The sequence below is a fragment of the Pelobates fuscus genome, chromosome 1 (assembly GCF_036172605.1).
Source record: "Pelobates fuscus isolate aPelFus1 chromosome 1, aPelFus1.pri, whole genome shotgun sequence".
NCBI classification, from domain to species: Eukaryota; Metazoa; Chordata; class Amphibia; order Anura; family Pelobatidae; genus Pelobates; species Pelobates fuscus.
The window spans coordinates 432,050,536-432,069,012 of record NC_086317.1 but is presented as its reverse complement, the minus strand read 5'-3'; the positions used below and the strand labels follow the sequence as shown (position 1 = coordinate 432,069,012).

The window sequence follows — 18,477 nt, the reverse complement described above, 5'->3', positions numbered from 1 at the left end:
TCCAGGAGTACCAGGGCAATTTCCTCCCCTCTGTCCAAAGCCCACAGGAGATCGTCGTGGACTTTAACCAGGGCAGTTTCTGTCCCTCTACCAGGTCGAAATCCCGATTGGAAGTCATCCAGAATGTGATTAGATTCCAGGTGAGGCTGAATTTGCCATACCGCCGCTCTCTCGATGATCTTGGCCAAAAAAGGCAAGGTGGAAATAGGTCGATTGTTGCTCAACTCGGAGCGTGGCACAGTTGGTGTCTTCAGCAGAGGGATAACCACAGCCTGCTTCAGAATGCCAGGAACAACTCCGGTGGCAAATGACATACTAACAATGTCTGCAATATAGGGGGCCAAAGCATCAGCGGCATCCTTCACCAGCTGAGCAGTGCAGGGATCCAGCCATGAGGACGATGCCCTGAGAGACTTGAGGATGAACAGAATCTCAGATGAACTAACGGGTTTAAAATTCGAGAACATCGAGCCATCATAGTTCTCCAAGTGAGTGCCAAGTTTCTCCGTCTTTTATACCTTTTTACCAAGTCTGGAACTTTTCCAAGATTTCTTATCAGTGTAGCCCAGCATGTATCTGTTATGCGCATTAAGTAATCTTTATGAGTACATTGTAGGCTTTTAAGAATCGACTATACGTGGCGATGCTTAACATATACCAACCTTATTATCCTGTATAGTGTTACTGAAGTCATAACGCTGCTTGATATCTCACTTAAGTCTAACCACTTTCTTTACGACTACGCTAAACTTACTAGAACAACTCTTCTTAATATAAAATGAGGCTCAAAGCTACTCAGAGATGATATAAATTGCATTGTACTATTCCCGTTATGTATGAACTTTATCGTCTCCCATCTCTCATTTTGTATCCCATATAATTTTATGCCTCAATAAAAAAGAGATTGACAAAAAAAAAAAAAGTAATCTTTATGGTTGACCAGGCCAGTCATGATATCACCCACGGCCCATGCCAGACACATGCGGTATATTTTTCTATGAAACTATGTCCCTATACTCTTATCTTTCTAAACATTGCTGGCACCAAATCCCACTTTTAAGCACGTAGACCACTTTGGATATTGGCCAGACATGTTATAGAATATTTTATGCTGTGTCATCTTGTTTTTCTTAGTGCGATACAGTTTAAGACAAGTGCCATCTTAGTTATCTATAATAGTTTAATTTGCTCAATAGTGATCAATCAAAGTCTCTACATTTACCTGTCACTGCACTCTGGTTGGCTTGAAATCCAACCAATCAGAAGGCTCTGTCATTCTAAGTTTTATTTTTTACAGGTACTTATTCTTTTGTCGTCTCCCCCCTCCCCCCCTCACTTTTAGGGTGAGGGGGGTAGGTAGGGGTTTATTTTTTGGGGGTGGGGGGTTGACGAGGCTTGGGGACCCATAGTCATCTTGGGTGGGGTAACATTTTTGTTTCGGGTCCCCACCCTTAACTTTTTTTTTTCAGTTTAATTAAATTTACTTTGCCAGCTAGATTGTGGTATTTGAAAAAATTAGAAAGTGACCCGTCCCTTTTCGTTTCATGATTCTAGATATGACGTGGAAATTGATAAAACTCGTCGATCCGCAATCAGAAAAATAATGGAGAGAGATGACTCCTCGGCTAAAACACTAGTGCTGTGCATCTCCAGAGTAATTACTCAGGGTGGCAACGTGACAAATCCACGCAGTGATAAAAACGAACCTGCTGATACCAAGCCAGGGTCTGCTGTTATCGAGGTGACCGACGGTTGGTATGGAATCAAAGCCCTGCTCGACCCTGCCCTCACAGCTCTGCTGCACAGAGGAAAGCTTTTTATTGGTCAGAAAATAATCACTCATGGAGCAGAGCTTGTTGGTTGTGATGATGCATGCACACCGTTGGAAGCTCCTGAATCCATTATGCTAAAGGTACATTTCACATATACAATATACATCCAGTTTTTATTTAGTTTTTTTGTATCTTTTGTGTTATGTGTTTTTTTTTTTGTTTGTTTATAGAACTTTGTAGAATATTTTTGATATTTTTTGCATAACGTGTAAAAAGTGTCAGGGTTATTTACTAAATTCTGAAAAAAAAAAACCCTCTCCATTGTCTCCAACCCAGCTGTAGTCACAGCTTGGCTGGTTTAAGCTCCGTTTAATCATTTGGATTTAGTTGGCTAGAATTCTGTTTTTAGTGAATAATCTTAGATGTTTCCATTCTCTGCCGAGGGATGTTGGTTATTTTATTAAGTTCAATAAACGTCTCTAAGCTCGTGGTGTGAAAGCAGCTTCTAAGGACTTTAATAACTTTTATTGACTTTTTTGTAATTTAATAATAAAAAGACAAATCTGAGAAGGATTTTGTTTTTGGTTTCTTTGTTTTTCAGTTCACTTAAAGTTGTGGTCTTACCTTTGTTCTGATCTTAGCAGCAGCCAAGATTACCGTATATACTGGTGTATAAGTCGAGTGCAGTTTTGTGACCAACAATTGTGAAATATGCTATGCCTCATGGATAAGTCGAGGGTAAAACTTGGGCTATGAAATTCTGTGATTTTTATAATTATATACACACACTCATACAAACACACACTTTGCATTACACACACACTCATACAAACAATCTGCATTACACACACACTCATACAAACAATCTGCATTATACACACACTCATACAAGCACACACTCTGCATTATACACACACACTCATACAAACACACACTCTGCATTATATACGCACCCTCTGTGTGTATATAATGCAGAGTGTGTGTGTGTGTGTGTCTGTATATAATGCAGATTGTGTGTGTGTATATAATGCAGTGTGTGTGTTTGTATGTGTGTGTGTGTATATAATGCAGTGTGTGTGTTTGTATGAGTGTGTGTGTATATAATGCAGTGTCTGTTTGCATGAGTGTGTGTGTGTATATAATGCAGTGTGTGTGTTTGTATGAGTGTGTGTATATAATGTAGAGTGTGTGTTTGTATGACAATGTGTTTGTGTGTGTGTGTAGGTCTATAGTTAAATAGAAATGTTTCCATCATTTGTGTCCCAGAAGCTCCTGCACAGCAAGGCTTGGTTCAGTGGAGCTAATGGGAGGATTCGACCAGCGCCCAGAGAATCCCAAGTTAGCTCTCAAACACTTTTAGGCAATTTGATTGCTTACCCTAGGAGAGTACATAGCACTCCTGGCACCATAGCCACTGCTGAGTGTGGTGGTTATGGTATCTGGAGTGTAACTCTAATGCAATACATTCAGATAGTTTAAAGGACAGGGTGAAAGGACAAAAACATTTATTTTAGTATTTTTTTTTTTATTATTATTATTATTTTTTGTAATAATTAATTATTTTTTATTATTATTTAATTATATTTTCGTCCCCCCTCCCTGCTTGTTAGCTGGCCAGGGAGGGGGGCTCTCATTCCCTGGTGGTCCAGTGGATGGGCTGTGTAGGAGGGGGGCTGGCAGAGAGCTCTTACTTGCCTTCACAGCAGCTCCTGTTAGCTCCCTTCTCTCACCTCCGGTTCGGTCAGCTCCTCTGTCAGCTCCCACTTATTGATAATTTTAGGGCCCCCACCCGCCGCACAGGGGTGGGGGCCGGGGGGGGGGACAGTAGGTCCCCCCCCCTTATTGATAATTTTAGGGCCCCCACCCGCCGCTCAGGGGTGGGGGCCGGGGGGGGGACAGTAGGTCCCCCCCTTATTGATAATTTTAGAACGCGAGCTGAGCTGTCAGTCAGACAGCTCAGCTCGCGAACGCGCATTCCGCGCACATGCGCGCTATAGCGCTGACTATCTTCATAGGGCGGCATTCAATGCCGCTCTATGAAGAACGCGATTGGTGCAGCGCGAAGCCGCGCATGCGCACCACATCGCGATGACGCTTCTCTGTGAGAAGCGTCCTATTGGGCCCCGCGATTCTGTCATTTTTACAAAAAAGGGGGCGCGGCATGGCTGGGAGCTCGGCGCTGGAACGGAGGTAAGTTTTTAATATAGAAACACCTCGAAATTTTTTTTTACTAAATGAAAGTTCATATAAAAGCAAGAAGGAAGGCTGGGCGACCTGTCTTTCTTGCTTTTATATGGTGACTATAGAGTCCCTTTAAGTAATATTTTTAACTTCCTTCCTACCAACCCCGTGGGGGAAGAGCGCCTTGTGTAACACAAGCTCAGTGGTTAGAAAAGGAATTAGATAGGTAATACTGCGGGCTTCTACTTTTTAATTTTTTATTTGTTCTGTAGTAGAAGTCGGAATCACCCTTCTTGTCTTTGTAAAATTCTAATAATGTAAAATAGTTATGTACATAACAGATTCATTTTGTGAATGTTAATGAATGACTTTCTCTTGTTGCCAGCTTTCAGCTAATAGTACTCGCCCAGCTGCTTGGTTCACAAAACTTGGATATTTTCGAGATCCTAGACCTTTCTGCTTGCCTCTGTCGTCACTGTTTAGTGAGGGTGGCATCGTAGGCTGCGTTGATGTAATCATTCAAAGAATTTATCCTGTCCAGGTATGTGAGAGGTCTTCCTCCTCTGTAACGTGCATTCCGGCACATTTATTTAGCTAGAAGTTGCCCTTAAAAATCACTGGTGACTTGTTCAACATTAACATTTAAAGAATTACTACATCTGCCACTGAGACGTCAGGAATTGGAATTTTACATAAAACAGGGCTTCTTATACCAAGAATAGAAACCAATATGGAATCCATTGTATAGAGAAGCTGTGCTGGCACTTTAAATAGATGCATTTTAGGCAGTGAATATACAGGTATTATTAATATAAATATTATTAACTTCCAGGGAGAAATCTGATTGCCGTTGTGGAGTTTTTGCAGAATGATTTTCTCATTTTGAGCCAACATTGTATTTTGCTTCAGTGTTTTATTTTTTTTTCCTTCCTTTATATCAACATCAGCAACGTAAATATGTGAAACATTATGCTCTGTGGTGTTTTTCATCAGACTCTATTCCAAACTAGATTCTTCTTATTATTTTATATAATATTACTATATTGCTATTCCTGCGTGACATTACTTTCAGCACATCTGTGCTTGTGGTTATAAGCCATTTAAACTCTGCAGTCATGTCTAGCCCTTCTAAATAAACCTAACCAGGAAAGATAACATCAATAAAATTCACCTAATAAAATGTCTTAATAAACTCAGTCCCAAATTCCAAAAAAGGTTATAGCTAGTACTTGTGTATAAACTATCGCACACACGCACTAGAACACCAGCTAAGCACAATTAAAAAGGCAAGCATGTTGGAATGCAGTGGTGCAACTAGGTATTTGTCTAGTAGCTACAAAGAAACAATGACATTATAAACCAAAATGGTCGAAGAGTTTAAAGTCGTGTTGAAGCTACGAACATCATTGAAAAGTACTGCAAAATACGTTTGTGCTGTTATAATACATAATAATAAGTTAAGCCATTTCCAATGGTTGTCATGTTTTTGTTGCTTTTAAAGTTGTGTGTGTGTGTTTTTTTGCTCCTTTGACTATTTTGGCCTAAAATCTAAAATACTTTTTTGGTTCACTTAGAATTCCTGGCAAGTTTTCACTTTTTAGTAAATAACCCTGTTTGTCAAGCACATGGAACAATAGCGCAATCTCACTAATGTGATAGAAGGGAAAATACAATGAAAAAGTAAGAAGAATTTTGGATAATTGAAAAGGAAATTTAAAAAAATGACTGAGTTGGAGAGAGAGATTTGTGGGGCAGTGTTGAGCACCTAGAAAAAAAAATGCTATGTTATACTGATGTGCTTTCATTATTTATGACAACAACTTAAAGGGACACTATAGTCACCCAGACCACTTCAGCTCAATGAAGGGGTCTGGCTGCCAGGTCCATCTAGTGTTAACCCGTCAGCTGTAATCTGAAACTGCTATGTTTACATCACAGGGTTAATCCAGCCTCTATTGGCTTTCTTCCTGACAGCCGCTAGAGGCGCTTCCCTGACGCTCAATGCGAAAATCGCATTGAGCACGCTGAACATCCGTAGGAAAGCATTGAGAAATGCTTTCCTATGGGCATTTTTAATGTGCACACGGCTCTGAACGAACATGCGCATTCTGCTCCACTCGGGAGCTGACATCGGAGGGGGAGGAGAGGTCACCAGCGCCGAGGGAGCCCGGTGCTGAATAAAGGTAAGTGGCTGAAGGGGTTTTATAATGTGTATTGTCAGGGAATACCATAGTATTATGCTCTATTTCACCTTCATTCCAAATGGAATAAATATTCCAGGATTTCCTGTGTTTCAGTATATGGAAAAAACAGCAAATGGCCTGTATGTGTTTCGTAATGAGCGCGCAGAAGAAAAGGAAGCCGAAAAACATTCTGCAAATCAACAGAAAAACCTTGAGATATTATTTGGGAAAATCCAAGCAGAGTTTGAACAGCAGGAAGGTCTGTAATGGCAAGCAGTACTATTAATATTCTTAATGTTACAATGTAGACATACAAGCATTTTCTTGGGATCCAACATTTATTATATTTAGCTTCTGTGCAGGTTGCAGTATTTTTTCAATTTTATATTGCTTTTCGGGTTTTGTTTTTTTATGTTTATGATATTGTTAAGGATTTCGTTTCTGCTAATGGAGAGCAATGTTTTTGTACGTTTTATAAATAATGTGTATAATAAACTCTTAGTAGCATTTCTATATAACTTGTTCCTGCCAAGTAAATGCTGTTTTCATTTTTAATGTATTGCTTGCACTGTAGGCTTACAGACCCATATTATTAAGCTTTGCCTTGAGGCACATATGCTGTAACTTACTGATTAGTTCTCTGATTGTGTAAAAAATAGTCTCTGGGGTTTATGCATGTTCCCTTTCCAGGGAGCTTGTCTGGCATTTTTGGTCTGGGCTGCATCTTGAGGAGGCATTATATACTTTCTGTGTTATGGGATCGACAAACAAAGATATATGTGAGATGCTCCAGAGTTAGCATTATCCCACAGGGCAGGTGCCTGGTCTATTCTTGGTTCTGCTTGTTCTACAGATTGCTGGAGGAACATTCATCTTCTCACTTGATGGATGACTGGTTTTATGTATTTCTTGAAAACCCGCACTGGAGTATTAACCTAACTTCTATAAAACTAAAATATGTAACTGAACCGGTTTCATGTAAAGTTCTCTCAATTTGTAATTTGCTTATCCTTTTGCAGCATCAGGTACTAGAAGAAATGGACTCCGGTGTCGTTCTTTAAATAGACAGCAGATATCTGCTCTTCAAGATGGTGCAGAGATTTATGAAGCCATTCAGGCTGAATCTGACCCTGGCTACCTTGAGGTAAGCAAACACTGGGTGTCTATGACTATTCCTTTTTTATTTTTTTTTGGTGTGCCTGGATGTGGACGAAAAACACACAGGATAGGGGATATCGTTTAACTATTCTAAATTGAAATAAACTGAACATTTACAGAATACTGTATACATTATACAAAAAAGTCAACAAAAGCCTTAAAAAAAACCACACAAATCTGACCAATTATTCTAGAAAAATCCCCTGAACAAATCTTAATGTTACTGAGCTCAGAATTAATCAATGCTCCAATTACCAATGACTGGAAGTGCAATTGGGTGCTACAGCTAAAATGAGTGACCTATCACTGGTTTGGCTTCTATAGGTAGGATTTAGTACCAACCAATCTCAGTGCATGTAATGCAAGATTTTCTGCTGCTTTTAGCTGTGTGATGTAAAATATTAGATACTATGATGACTGTATTATATACAAGTGCAATGTTTCAATAACTATTTTGATCTCACAGTCTTGTCTTAGTGGTGAGCAGCTGAGGGCCCTTAATCATTACAAACAAGCATTGAATGATAAGAAGCAAGCTCAGATCCAGGCTGAATTCAGGAAAGCAATTGAATCCAGCGAACAAGGTCCCAATGGCTGTGCAAAGAGAGATGTGACTCCCATATTGAAAATGCGTCTTGTGGACTACAAAGACCAAGCACGAGACACAGGTCAGCACCAGGATCCAATCTGTTTTAATGTATCCTCATTCTCGGGTTGATACATGTTCTAAAATGCCCTGTAATCATAGGGACCCTTTAAACCCTTTGGTTTGGTGGTTTATTATTTAGTCACTATTTTCCTATAATGCTCACTTCGCTGTTGTTATATAATTTTGCAATTTGTGTGTGTATATGTTTTTTATTTATTTTTTCATTAAAATTTAAAAAAATATTTCTCTGTGACTGCTAAATTTAAGTTTTATCTATACTGTCAAGGTATTTATATCGGCAGACATTTTGTGCTATGATAGAAATTAAAGTGTATATTGCCTAAATCATTCTGAACAGAGTAGACTCCATTTTGTTATCTTCAAGCTAACAAAAGACACAAGATTTCTATCCTTTCTGTAAAACTAACCACTTTGCCAGAGCTAAAGGAATGCTTAGTATATACAAACCTGTTGATAAGAGATGAGAACGGGGGATGGACAGACTGTCTAAATGCTAATGGAATATAAGTAATCCTAAACCCAGACATTTGTGACAGAGAAGATTAAATAATTTAATTTTACTTTCGATATTGTATAACGTCCCATTGTAAGTTTAGGGGTCATATTTAGTTATAACTGTCATATTAGAAATTATAGCAGAATTTGCCAGACACATAGTCTGAAGAAAGCTTAAAAAAAAAAAAAACTCTTTGAACTGACAGAAAACTTAAGTTATAGACAACCATAAAGATAAGGTAAATGACGTCAAAATAACCACCAGGAAAAGTTAACTCTTTCTTGGATAGGGATGTTTAGTGGGACAAGACTGCCCTCTATAGACCAAATACTTAAATTGCTATCTGGAAGGTAACCACACCTCCAGTTTGATATTGGTCTATCACCTAGTGACGAACAGTGAATTTTCCCTTTAAAATGTTAAGACAAAGGGAAGAGAGAGGTATGCAAAGTAAGCAAGAAAGTAAGCAAAGAAGCAAAGGGCTAAGCAGTCGGGGGAAGGAGTCACAGGAAGCAGTCGGAAGCAGGCTAAGTCAGGAGACAAAGAAAGAGACCCATGACATTCAAATTCCTGAGAATACCTGAGAACATCTGATGAGAACATCTCTTTAACTGGTAATTATACTGGTTTCATTTAATTAATCTAAATTAATTACATTTTTCTAATAGCATGATATATGACTGGATAAATCACGATCAGATTTCGATATTTAGAAATCTTAGTTACTAAAGAATATATAATTAAGCATTCTATTCTGCAGATGGAATTACAATAATTATGTATTTATGTGACATATCACATGTTAGCATATCGTGGTATTTATCCAGGTGTATTGATTTGCTCTAAAATAAGATAAAATATCTGTTTAGGCAAGTTAAAATTCTGCTTATAGAACATGGTAGATTACTCTTATTGGATGGTTCCAGGAAATGACTAATGAGCTGGTTTAAATGTTATTTTATTTAAAATTACATGAGAATAGATCTTAATTACCTAGGAGGTCTAGCCAGCATTGAAAGGGTTATTATAACTGTCAGCTAAAGTTTTATGGCCTTAAGCTGCAAGCTCTGTGTGTGTAAGTTTTACTTTTGTTTCTCTGTGAAGCCCATCATAAATCTTCTTGGCAATTGCTATGTTAACCATTGGAATGTATTGCCATTAATTGCATACCATGTTATACTGAATATTCATTGATTATTGTCACGCATGTTACATATTATTATTATTTAAATTGTCACAATAAATTGTATCTATTTTTATAACAAATTGTGATTTTATTTATATGGAATACATTTCACTTACACGATAATGATCTTTGGGATCTGAGAATTGAAATAGTGGGCAATTCTCAACTGTTTACTATTAGTATCCCATAAATATCCCCACAATACCTATATTCAGATTTGTTCAGGAGAAGATGAGAGATCAATTGTGTGATTTGGGCTCTTATAGACTTGTCAAAAATGTTGAATGTTTCTTTCTAATTGCAATCAAAATACAATAGGAAAAAAAAAACATTTGGTGTGCAGTTCCATAAGGAGTCCGTGGTCAGATGGTTTGGCAGCCATATTGGTTTACATGACCAATTTTTAAAGTGTGTGTTTTTTTTTTTTTTTTAATATATAAATATTTCTATAAGATGTGGGTCTATGTGAAATGATGTTTTGCCAACTACAAGTGTACAAATACAATATCTGTGCCATAAGGTTGTCCTCCTCCATTTATTTTGCTGCTAAATTTTTATATTGTTCAACAACTGTTTTATATCTTTTTCTCCCAGCATATATATTGAACATATGGCGACCTCTTCCTGATGTAGTCGCCTTGCTGAAAGAAGGGGTTCGATTCAAGATGTATAACCTAGCAACATCCCATTCAAAGGGCAAGTCAGAAGCTGCAGATGTGCAATTAACAATGACAAAGAAAACCCAGTTTCAACAGCTTCAGGTTAGAGTTAATTTGGGACACTGTTTGTCTTTTTAAAGATTCATATCAGATTCTAAGAATACTGTCATCTTTTAGTCTTCACAGGACATCTTGGTTCATTTGTATAGCCCAAGAGAAGTTATCAGACTGAACAGGTTCCTGGATCCTTCCTTCAGGGCACCATATGGAGAGGTCGATTTGGTTGGATTGGTGATATCCACATGCAAGAAAACAGGTATCCCAAAATTAGATTTTTCATTTGTTTTATTTTTGCTTTATTCTGATCAATTGTGGGCATGAAGGTTGCTGAATTGTATTTCCAAATACAATAAACCCAGGGCCAGCCCGCCCATAGGTCCCAGTGGAGCCATATCCAGGCAGCACTTTCACAGGGGCAGCATTTTGCCACCCCTGTACACTCTAACAAACCTGCTGTAAGGGGCCAGGACTGCCTATCAATTACCGCTTATAGATATATGCGGTTCCGGGCCCCTGCAGCCTTGGCTAATGAAGAGAAGGCCCAGAAATCTAATCTTCCCCTCCAGCAGCAGTAGGTACTGTCGTCTCCTTTCGCGAGCCGTGGGTTACCATGGCAACCCTCAGCAGCATTCTCGCGGCTTCAGCGAGGGGAGAACAACACCTGCTGCTGCTGCTGCTGGGAGAAAGATTAGACTTCTAGGCCCCATCTTCACGATCCTCCAGCTCCACTGAGCCATCGCACCACCAATAAATCTAGTATTCCCCCCTCTCTGCCCACTGGTAAGAGTTAGGAAGGGGGGAATAAACAGATTTATAAATTTTAAAAAAATGTTTAAAACAAAAAACAACACACACTAAATCAACTACATACAATGCGTTCACTACACACACTGACACTGCACCCACTACACAAACACACAATGCATTCACTACATACAATAAACAGAAACTGCATACACTACACACACTGACACTGCATCCACTAAAAACACTGCATGCATTACACACACCGACACTGCATCCTCTACACACACTGCATACAATAAACACACCGCATTCACTACACACACTGCACAATGTCTTGGGCCGGCCCTGAATATACCTTTGTCTACAGATGGCTTCACTTTTTTTGCATTGGAAACCTTTGCTCCAGTGCTGGCGTTCACCCTTCAGAGAAGTTACTTTCTATGCCAGGACTCCTTTTTTTTGCTCTTGATCTCTGCAGAAATTACAGTGACTTCCAGTCCTCTCCCCTTTCCCATAGTCGTCAGCAAACATTGTAGATTAGATTTCATCACTTGTATTATAGTAATAATCCCTATATTAAAAGTATTAAACATATGTATTTCTGTTTGGTTAAAAAATTTAATTAAAAACCACAGGCATTATTTCAACCTTTATTTAAGTTGCTTTTTTTAATTATATTTTTTATTTCTGAAGCGGCACTATCAAAGTATGTTTTTTTTGTTTGTTTTTTTTTAAACATTTTTTAAAGCATTACTCATAATGGGTGTCTAGTTATAGACTGGGAGCGTCGGCCTATGCTTTCAGCCTCTTAGTGCGTCTCAACCAAATGATTCCAACTCCAGAGGAGAAGAATGTGGAGTGGTGCCTGGGGGACTTCACTTAAAGGGACACTACAGTCACCTGAACAACTTTAGCTTAATGAAGCAGTTTTGGTGTATAGAACATGCCCCTGCAGCCTCACTGCTCAATCCTCTGCCATTTAGGAGTTAAATCCTTTTGTTTATGAACCCTAGTCACACCTCCCTGCATATGTGACTTGCACAGCCTTCCATAAACACTTCCTGTAAAGAGAGCCCTATTTAGGCTTTCTTTATTGCAAGTTCTGTTTAATTAAGATTTTCTTATCCCCTGCTATGTTAATAGCTTGCTACACCCTGCAAGAGCCTCCTGTATGTGATTAAAGTTCAATTTAGAGATTGAGCTACAATTATTTAAGGTAAATGACATCTGTTTGAAAGTGAAACCAGTTTTTTGTTTTTCATGCAGGCTCTGTCAATCATAGCCAGGGGAGGTGTGGCCAGGGCTGCATAAACAGAAACAAAGTGATTTAACTCCTAAATGACAGTGAATTGAGCAGTGAAATTGCAGGGGAATGATCTATACACTAAAACTGCTTTATTTAGCTAAAGTAATTTAGGTGACTATAGTGTTCCTTTAAGTGTTGGAAAACATTGTTAAACCAAAATCACTTCATGGCAAATAAACCTTTATATTATATTTAAATGTAGGAAGGTGTCAGTGGACTCTGGGCACCATAACATATGGAGTGTCCTTTAACCCCTTAAGGACCAAACTTCTGGAATAAAAGGGAATCATGACATGTCACACATGTCATGTGTCCTTAAGGGGTTAAGATATTGGTTTAAAATCAAAAATATGAGAATAGGCTTGGAAGAGGTAGGAGAGACCTAGAACGTGTATATTATTTGTTATAATAGTATGTTACAATGTAGTGCAAAATACTGTGGGTATGATTTAATTCTTCATGAATAAAACTGTTTATATGGTTAGGCAAGGCCAGTTGTGCAGGGCTCTTAAATGCAAATTATATATTTTTTTCTTCTGTTTTGCCAAGGGCTGAGGTTTAACAGTAAAAAAACATTTGCAATCCTTAAAACTCATTTTTTTTTTCCAGGTGCGGCTCCAATAGTATATTTATCAGATGAAACACATACTCTTCTGGCAGTGAAGTTTTGGACGGATCTTGGGCAGCTTGCATTGGAAGAGATCACTAAGCCAAATTCTGTTATTGCTGCTAGCAATCTACGCTGGAGATCAGAATGTATATCTGGCATTCCCACACTGTATGCTGGAGATTTATCCACGATCTCATCAAATCCTAAAGAGTCACATCTTCAAAAAAGTTTCCAGAACCTTAAACAGTCAATCCAGGTAATGCTTCTGGTGAGAAATTGTAATGACGTGAATGACAAAGTTTTTAGAGACTTTTTAAAAGGACAATCCAGGCTGGAGATGGCCCTGTTTACTACCGTATGGAGATATTGCATTGAAAAGAAGCAAGAAAGAAAGTAAAAAAACATTCTAGTGATTTTTCCAGCTTTGCTGCATATTTGCAGCTTCTGCATGGGCCGGAAAGTAGCAAACATCTCATCAATAATCCTTGTACTCAAGTTTGTTTCAGTAGGAACACTGTGCAAATCCTCTGTTCATTGAAAGACATAAAAAGTTGCAGCAACTATTAACTTACTGGATAGCTTCAGTCATGGCCTTTCATGAATGAATCTATTAGAAGCTATCACAGCTTTTACCTGGGATGTGTGGGATCAATTTACTACTCTGGCGATTGTATGAAAATCATGTCACAAATTGTGCTAGCCCAGGATTAGTAAAGAGAAATGGACCTAAAACGTGCCCTCAAGTAAGTATAGTGGTGGTCCCTGATCCATATGGACCACTGCTTGCTTAAAACATCACTTTTGGTCAGGTTTTGGCTTCATTCTCTTGCAATGTTTGTGAAGGCTTTCTGCATAAGAACTCACTACTTTCAGCCACGTGCCTTCTTTTCACAAGGCAACTTACTTATTAGATGTGTTTTGGGAAATTGCTCAGACTATGAGAAATCAATGTGAACTGAGCTGCTAACTTGAGTAGCTTCCCAGTGCTTTAATGTGGGAAAGCATTAGAATGGCTGAGATCATCAAGATTGATGATCTCACCCATGGAGGTTTTGGCCATCCCTGGCAAGGGAAAAAAAGTAAGAAAAACAACCTTTTTAACTCCACAGATAGGGGGGCAGGAACCTAAACAACTAGTTTAACATTATAGTGTTAGGCCTACATGTTTGTATTCCTAACACTATAGTGTTCCATTAAGATTGTGTATACAATGCATTGCATCACAGGCGTTATCTGGTTACGTTGTACCATAATTTGCCCCTTTTTGCCTTACAGTGTCTTGAAAGGTTTCACAATGAAGCTGTCCTCAAACTGCTAAAATTGTTGCAAGTGAGTAATCTGCAGGACAAAAGATCACTAGTCGATTACATGAAAGAGCCTCGTACTCCCACCTGGAAAGAGATTACTGCAGCCAACCAGTGTCTTGTAAGTAGAATTTTAATTTGTCCTGCTTTTATTGTACCTTATAAAAACACCATATGTGTTTTTAGATCTGTTCACATATTAATTTTATTAGTAATTAGTATTACCCTTTCACCATGATTGTCTGTCTGCTTTGTACCCAGAATGGTACGGGTTGAGGCCCAGTACTTCTATGGCTGGGAGAATATATTACCCATATATAACCCCAATATTGTTTTTATTTTGTCTATATTTATTGATAGTTCAGAACATTTCACATTAGTAATGTGGAATAAACATTTTGCTGACCACATGTTAGTTAGAGCCTGTTTGATGTGGATAGTTATTCCACTAATCAGATAATATATCAAACCATTTTAAGGACTCATTTTGCTCTCTGGAGACATTCACTAAAATCACAAAAAGTATGTCAAAAAATGTGTGTTGGCTTGTAATGATACAGTGCAATTGTTTTTAGGTCCAGTAATTATTTATTTTAAACATCCAATCAGTTTTGTTTTTTACTTTATTAACCAATTGTAAGGGTTAAGTCCCAGTATTCGTATGGCAAAGCAATAAGTCTGCCAGTGTTGTTATGGCACAATGCCAGCGGCTTATTCATAGAATTCTCTGTGGGCTACATGCTGGTCATAAAGTTGTTCTGCATTTCTTAACCATCTAAGTGCCTGACGTGATTGCAAGTTAATGTGAATAATCCTTTCTCACCATCAGGGTTATTCACTAAAGGGAATTCAAAGTAAAGTTCACATTTAAGGTCAAAATAGCCAAACTGGGAAAATTTGCTTCATCATCCATGATTGCAGTTTGGCTGCTTTGGTCTTAAATGTGAAATTCACTTTGAATTCCCACTTTAGTATATTCCCCACCTAGCCTGTTCATAGTGTGGCAGACTGGGGCTGATGTAGAGGTTTTGCATGTTCCTTTGCTCCACCTGCCAGTATGGATACGGGCATGAGTAGAGAAAGGGCAGGAAGTCAAGCCCCCCTCCCACTCAGCTGCACTGAAGTGAGTGAGAGAGGAAGCCACTCGCTCCTTAGTATGACCTAGTATGTGTTGTAATGTATACATTTACTGACCGTTTTGCTACCACAATTTTTCTACTCGTGGACTAACTGCTGTACTTTTAACATCAGTGACAACATATAAAGAGTATTCTGTATTTTTTGGTTTTCCTTTAGACGCCTATGAATCACAAAGGAAAAAAACTAACGGATTATGTATGTACCCCTGACGTGAAGCTTCCTTTTACTGCCTGTAGACTTGAAACTGACCCAAAGGCATGCAAACAGCTCAGAGGTTTGGATTTCCTTAGTCGGGTACCTTCCCCTCCACCAGTGACTCCAATCCGGTCGCTTGTATCCCCACGCTTACAGAAAGCATTTCGCCCTCCGCGGAGCAGCAGTGCTCAGAAAGAAAGCACACACGTAACTGGGCACAATGAAAACCGTTTCAAAAGCACACCCAGAGACATTAACAGCTCGACAGACACAGAAGGGTTTATTGCAGATGAAGAACTTGCTCTGATAGATACACAAGCCCTTGTTCCAGGTATAGGAGAAGAAAAAGCAGACACTCATTTAAGTGCATCTGAAAATGGCCACAAACAAGGACAAGATTCCCCAACACATACTTCACAAGCAGAAACAGCCGACATGTTACAAAGTGTCAGTCCTGAAATTAACAATCTCAGTCAGACTGTGGAGAAAGATGCGCTTTTATTAGGCAAAAAAAAACTGCAGAGGAAAAGAAAACGAAGATTATAAAACCAATGGTTAATATAAAATGTTCAAATATGTTAATATGTAAAGTTTAATAAAAAAATTGTAAATATTTGGAATTATACCACTAACAATTTAACTGGTTTGCTTTATTCCTGGTAAAAACAACAAGGGATTAGGTAACCAACATAAAGTAAAAGATTATCAAGGTGGTGGGAAAAGGCATTTGCTGTGGCCATACACAACCCTATTCCCAAAATTTCACGGAAATCTGAAACACCTGGAACACAGCACCTGTCCTGATTACTGATAATTCTACCAATAGCGATCGCAGTTTGGGGAGAGAGACACAAACACACCTTTTCTCTATAATTGAATAGAAAGCAGGGGATAACAGCCGTTTTGTTACATGAGATGACAAGCTGTTCTTGTGAAGTGGAAATTAGCATTTTCATCCATAGTTTACTACAAATAGAATAAAATGATCATCAAGGTCTTTATAACCAGGTAAACAAATCTGACATTCATATAAAACATAGCTAAATCGTATTATTTATACAGTGCAAAATATCAACACCTAGAAATGTCGACATAACATTTAAACCATATTCATAGAAAAAAAAATCTATAGGTAAAAGTTTAAAAACTATAAAGCAATATATACACACATTTAGTAGTTTTGTCTATAAAAGAAAGTGACGTCGGAATTTTGTATAAGTGCATAGCCATAAAAGTATAGCACAATGGCAATAGTTAAAAATGATGTCCATGCAAATGTATCAATGAATATGTTATGTTCAGATTAAACATTTTATCCAGCACCTCTATGTTAATCTCATAGTGGCATAACATCAAAATATGGTCACCACAGACATGCAATCATTTGTTCTCAAACTGCCTATAACAATATATGCTGCTACCCTTAATTGTGTGAGTGCAGGGATGTGCACTCTGGCCCAGCACCCAATTGGAAGCATGCCTTACGTAGGTATAAAATTTAATCTGTACATTTGCTTGTCACTTCTCGAGCACATGGTAATGATTATATTTAAAGCGGAACTGTCACTTGTCTGAAGATTCACCAGACCTTATTTGATGGGGTGAAGCAACACCCGTTTGCAAAACTGACTAATGGTCCAAATTGGAAAACATATAGGATAATCATGATAATTTGACAAAGGTTCAGTGTAGAGTACATATGTTGCTTGTATGAGGGATCTCTGAAGTAAAACTGAACACTGGATGTTAATTTTTATTAGTTTGGAATTGACTGGTTCCACACCAGTAGATTTAGAGGTACCCTCCAGACTCCTAATGCACTTTAGCTTGCTGAAGTGCTTTATGTGCAAAGATTGTCTTTTTTCATTTTACAAAAAGTGCAGATTGCTATAGAAATTACATGTTTATAAGTTAACATTGTTATATCCCCCTGTCTGTCAATCAGACAACGGGTCCTCTTACTTTCTGGTGTGGTTAGGTAAGTGGAGCTACACCCAAGAGGCAGCAATTGTCCAAAGTACCAGCCTTGCAAAGACGTCTCTTTGAGCTGCACTGGGAAGTTTGATTGGGCAGCCACAGAAAGTCTGGGCGGGATTCGAAGGGGAGGGCTTGCTAAAGCTGCTGACAAGAGCTCTACATCTTTTAAAAGTTGTTTTTAGATATTATGTGAATGACAAAATGTCTAATTAAATGCATGTATGTTCTCATTGAGAACAGTGCTATTGAAGGGACACTCCAGGCACCCAGACCACTTCTGCCCATGGGAGTGGTCTGGGTGCCAACTCCCACTACTCTTAACCCTGCAACTGTAATTATTGCAGTTTTTTATAAACTGCAATAATTACTTTGCTGGGTTAACTCCACCTCTAGTGGCTGTCTACTAGACAGCCACTAGAGGGCACTTCCTTGTTCACAGCACAGAAGACCTGTGCTAGAGCGTTGCTGGACGTCCTCACGCTATGTGAGGACCTCCACCGTTGCTAATTTCTCCATAGGAAAGCATTGAAAAGCATTTTCAATGCTTTCCTATGGGGAGCGCTAATGCCATCAGGTCTCCCCGGCCGGTGGGCGGGATCAGTCTCGCCCACCGGCCGACGCAATCACAGGGAGGAGCGGCGGCGGAGGAAGAAGCAGCGACATGGGACATGTCGCTGCCTCAGGCAAGTCACTGAAGGGGTTTTCACCCGTTCAGCAACCGGGGATTGGGAGGTGGGAGGGAGAGGGGACCTGCAGTGCCAGGAAAACAGATTGTTTTCCTGGCACTGGAGTTTCCCTTTAAACAGTGCTATTTAATTTTTATTTTTTTGGGG

At 38.9% G+C, this 18,477-nt stretch overlaps 2 protein-coding genes across 2 annotated transcripts in view; one reads left to right on the top strand and one right to left on the bottom strand.

Annotated features, from left to right (window-relative positions):
* BRCA2 (BRCA2 DNA repair associated) overlaps positions 1 to 16,214 on the top strand; it is a 53,858-nt gene extending 37,644 nt beyond the window's left edge. The window contains exons 18-27 of the mRNA XM_063439115.1: positions 1,555 to 1,912; positions 4,339 to 4,494; positions 6,251 to 6,395; positions 7,156 to 7,280; positions 7,761 to 7,962; positions 10,241 to 10,407; positions 10,483 to 10,621; positions 13,028 to 13,284; positions 14,304 to 14,453; positions 15,629 to 16,214. Of these exons, the coding sequence (XP_063295185.1) occupies positions 1,555 to 1,912; positions 4,339 to 4,494; positions 6,251 to 6,395; positions 7,156 to 7,280; positions 7,761 to 7,962; positions 10,241 to 10,407; positions 10,483 to 10,621; positions 13,028 to 13,284; positions 14,304 to 14,453; positions 15,629 to 16,213 (2,284 nt within the window). The 3' untranslated portion in view covers position 16,214. The remainder of the gene's footprint in view (positions 1 to 1,554; positions 1,913 to 4,338; positions 4,495 to 6,250; positions 6,396 to 7,155; positions 7,281 to 7,760; positions 7,963 to 10,240; positions 10,408 to 10,482; positions 10,622 to 13,027; positions 13,285 to 14,303; positions 14,454 to 15,628) is intronic.
* Positions 1 to 18,477, bottom strand: part of LOC134571246 (uncharacterized) — a 516,374-nt gene that overhangs the window by 443,637 nt on the left and 54,260 nt on the right. The gene's annotated exons all lie outside the window — the stretch shown is intronic.